This window comes from Aspergillus pseudotamarii (genome assembly GCF_009193445.1).
Source record: "Aspergillus pseudotamarii strain CBS 117625 unplaced genomic scaffold BDV38scaffold_123, whole genome shotgun sequence".
NCBI classification, from domain to species: Eukaryota; Fungi; Ascomycota; class Eurotiomycetes; order Eurotiales; family Aspergillaceae; genus Aspergillus; species Aspergillus pseudotamarii.
This window is the reverse complement of record NW_022475137.1, coordinates 59418-62612: the sequence shown is the minus strand read 5'-3', so window position 1 is coordinate 62612 and position 3195 is coordinate 59418. Positions and strand designations below refer to the sequence as shown.

The 3195-nt window shown below is 48.8% G+C and overlaps 1 protein-coding gene across 1 annotated transcript; it reads left to right on the top strand.

Annotated features, from left to right (window-relative positions):
- On the top strand, nt 1-2026 carry BDV38DRAFT_265332 (phosphatidyl synthase). The gene has a single exon (XM_032056348.1). It carries the CDS (start codon nt 410-412, stop codon nt 1868-1870), a length of 1461 nt encoding a protein of 486 aa, XP_031907230.1. The 5' UTR covers nt 1-409; the 3' UTR covers nt 1871-2026.
- Nucleotides 2027-3195: the final 1169 nt, after the last annotated feature.

Below are 3195 nucleotides of genomic sequence, written 5' to 3'. Positions count from 1 at the left end.
AAAAAAAAAAAAAAAAACCAAATGTGGAGCCCTGGGCTATGATGGCTGCGTGCAGGGTAAGTAAAATAAAAAATAAAAGTCCAATAAATAATACATCTCTTTTATGGAATTGGAATTGACCGCCACTGGCACGGTGTTATATATTAGTATCCAGACTGCCCTCCTTCAAGTCAATGGATATCATCTTTCCTATTCTACCTTTCACAACACTCCCAGGAGACTGCCCTATCGCTCGAGGAAGCTTGTTGGTTGTCGATCCTTGTCTTCTCTTCTAGGAGTGATATCATCACCTCTTATATATACATCATTATAGCACCCTTCCTTCTCTCCCTCTCCCCCCTCCTTTCCTCTCTCCTAGGGGAACGTTCTTCTTATCAATTCCTCCTATCTATCTCGACTTATCTCCACAATGCCTCGCTTTGACGACGCTGACTTCGCTGTTGATGCCGCCCCTGCGGCTCCCGGTACTGCTCCGGCCCCCGCTGCTCGCTCCCCCAGAGATGGTCGTGGCAGCATGGCGGGTTCTCTGCCCATCCCCAATGATGCGGGTGCCACCATTGAGATCCCCGCAACCCGCAGCTCCATCAGCGATGCTGCCCAGTACATGCACAACCTGAGCCTGGCTCCCTCGACTCGGGACCGTCGTGGCTCTCGCAACTCCTTCGGCACCTCCCTCCCTATCCCCAGATCTCCTCGTGTGTCTCGTCTGGCATCCGTGGTTACCGCTGATGGTAACTCGGTTTCCCGCGACCTCCTGGCCTCTCAGGTTCAGGACATGTCCAAGGAGAAGGTCGCTGCTGCCAAGAACATGGCCTTTGCCTTCGATATCGATGGTGTTCTGGCCCACGGTAACCATGCCATTGAGCCGGCTAAGGAGGCCCTGAAGATGCTTAACGGTGACAACGAGCTGGGCATCAAGGTTCCTTACATTCTGCTCACCAACGGTGGTGGTAAGACCGAGGCTGCCCGTTGCGAGCAGCTCACCGAGGTTCTCGGTGTTCCGATCTCGACCGATCAGTTCATCCAGTCTCATACCCCAATGCAGGCATTGGCTGAGTACTACGAGACGGTGCTTGTCCTCGGTGGTGAGGGCCAGAAGATCCGTGAGGTCGCTGAGAACTATGGCTTCAAGAACGTCGTCCACCCTAAGGACATTTTCGCCTGGGACCCCACGGTGTCTCCTTGGGGACACTTCACGGAGGAAGACCGCGCTCAGGCCAAGCCCCGCGACTTCTCCAAGATGAAGTTCGACGCTATCCTGGTCTTCGCCGACTCGCGTGACTACGCTACCGACATGCAGCTGATCCTGGATCTCTTGCTCGCCGAGGACGGCAAGTTGTTGACCCGTGCCAAGGACCCCGTCGCCTCTCGCATCCCCATCTACTTCTCTCAGGGTGACCTGATCATGCCTACCGACCACAAGGGACCTCCCCGTCTCACCCAGGGTCTCTTCCGTATCTCCATCGAGGCTCAGTACAAGGCTCTCACCGGTGTCGACCTGGAGCGTGTCGTCTACGGCAAGCCTGAGCGTGCTACCTACACCTACGCCGACGAGGTTCTCAAGTCGTGGATGGAGCAGATCCACAACGAGAACCGTCTTCCCCAGAACATCTACATGGTTGGTGACAACCCAGCTTCCGACATCTGCGGTGGTAACATGTACGGCTGGAACACCTGTTTGGTCCGCACCGGTGTCTTCCAGGGTGGTGACAACGACACCAACAACCCTGCCAACTTCGGTGTCTTCCCCAACGTCTTGGAGGCCGTCAAGGCTGCCGTCCGCAAGGAGCTTGGCCAGGATTTCAAGTTCAAGTGGAACCCCAAGGTTAACCCCGTCACTGGCGGTGACAGCGGCTCCGCTGTCGAATAAACGACGATCATGCCCAAAACTTAAAAAGAGGAACAAGGAACTCACGTTTCACTGGCGTTTGGTTGATTCCTTTTGAATTTCTTTTATCTACTATATTTCCTCTTCTCCCATTTTGATGCTAGACAACAGCGTCTTTCACGGTCTTCTTCTTTTTTTTTTTTTTTTTTTTTTTTTGTTTTTTTTTTTTTTTTTTTTTTTTGATATCCATTTGTCACCATCTAGCCTGAAACCAGCAGTGCGATGGTTGATCAATTTTTGTTTCATTTCCTTACAATCTTCAATTTAGACTGGGTTATTTTTTTTTATGTGATGATGCAAGGGCATCAATGAACAAGTCTTGTTTCAAAACATCATATGGTTCAACTGGGTTTGGATACACGTATAGATTTCTTTGGCTTAGATTTTTTAGCATCAATTGAAGCGCCTGTGGCACAACCGCAAGCAAAACTCTGTTTCAAACTTCTTCTCGAGTCGTTGACGACATTCTGATGTAGTCGAACTTAATCCTTGACCCAATGTCTAGCAGTAGTTCCATCCATAGATCGAGAAGATACTCTTAACATTAATGCTAAACCTTTGGATACGCGTAATCCCATCCTCGTCCAGATTTCCATTCGAAAATAACCTGCTAGAAACGAATGTCCATCTTCTCGGCATCTAGATAGTAGAAAATAAAAACTCTGCCTCAAAGTTTTCATCGACGGGATAACCCGGCATATACCGATAAGCTAATGCATGGCATGTTTCGTCTTCGCTTAGAATCAACCTAACCACAGCCACACCCGAGAAGGTCCAAACATGCCTCCGAAGGATTCTCGGATATCTTTGCCATATCCCGTGTTCGGGTCGGCGTGGCTGGCCGGAAAAGACTAACTGGAAGAATTTTTTGTTGCAACTGGTAATAGGGTTGCATCGGGATCTTCGTGTATGCATGGATTTCAGATTTTATTTTGCCACGAGGGGGGAAGAATAACACTGATATGAGGAGTTTATTGTGAGTTAGGTTTTCAATACAAAGTTGGAAATACTGATTGTGTATGTATGTATGTTTGTGTATTTGTTCGTTCTTTCTGGTGTCGTGGGTTTGGCATCGGAGGTTTGGCTGGTTCGGATATTGGGTTCGGGTAATGTAGAGCTGCTGGAGAGATGGAAGGGCGTTGAATTGATATTGCCTTGTTTTTTGCATTTCTTTTAATTTTGGGGGAACTGATGAGATAATGTAGGATTTTGGGGGTTTATCTTTTTGGAAGAGTTGGTGAACTTCTACAGCTTTTGCTTCTAGTCAGTTATAAGTGAAAGCGATAACTTGTACCTCATTCCCAATC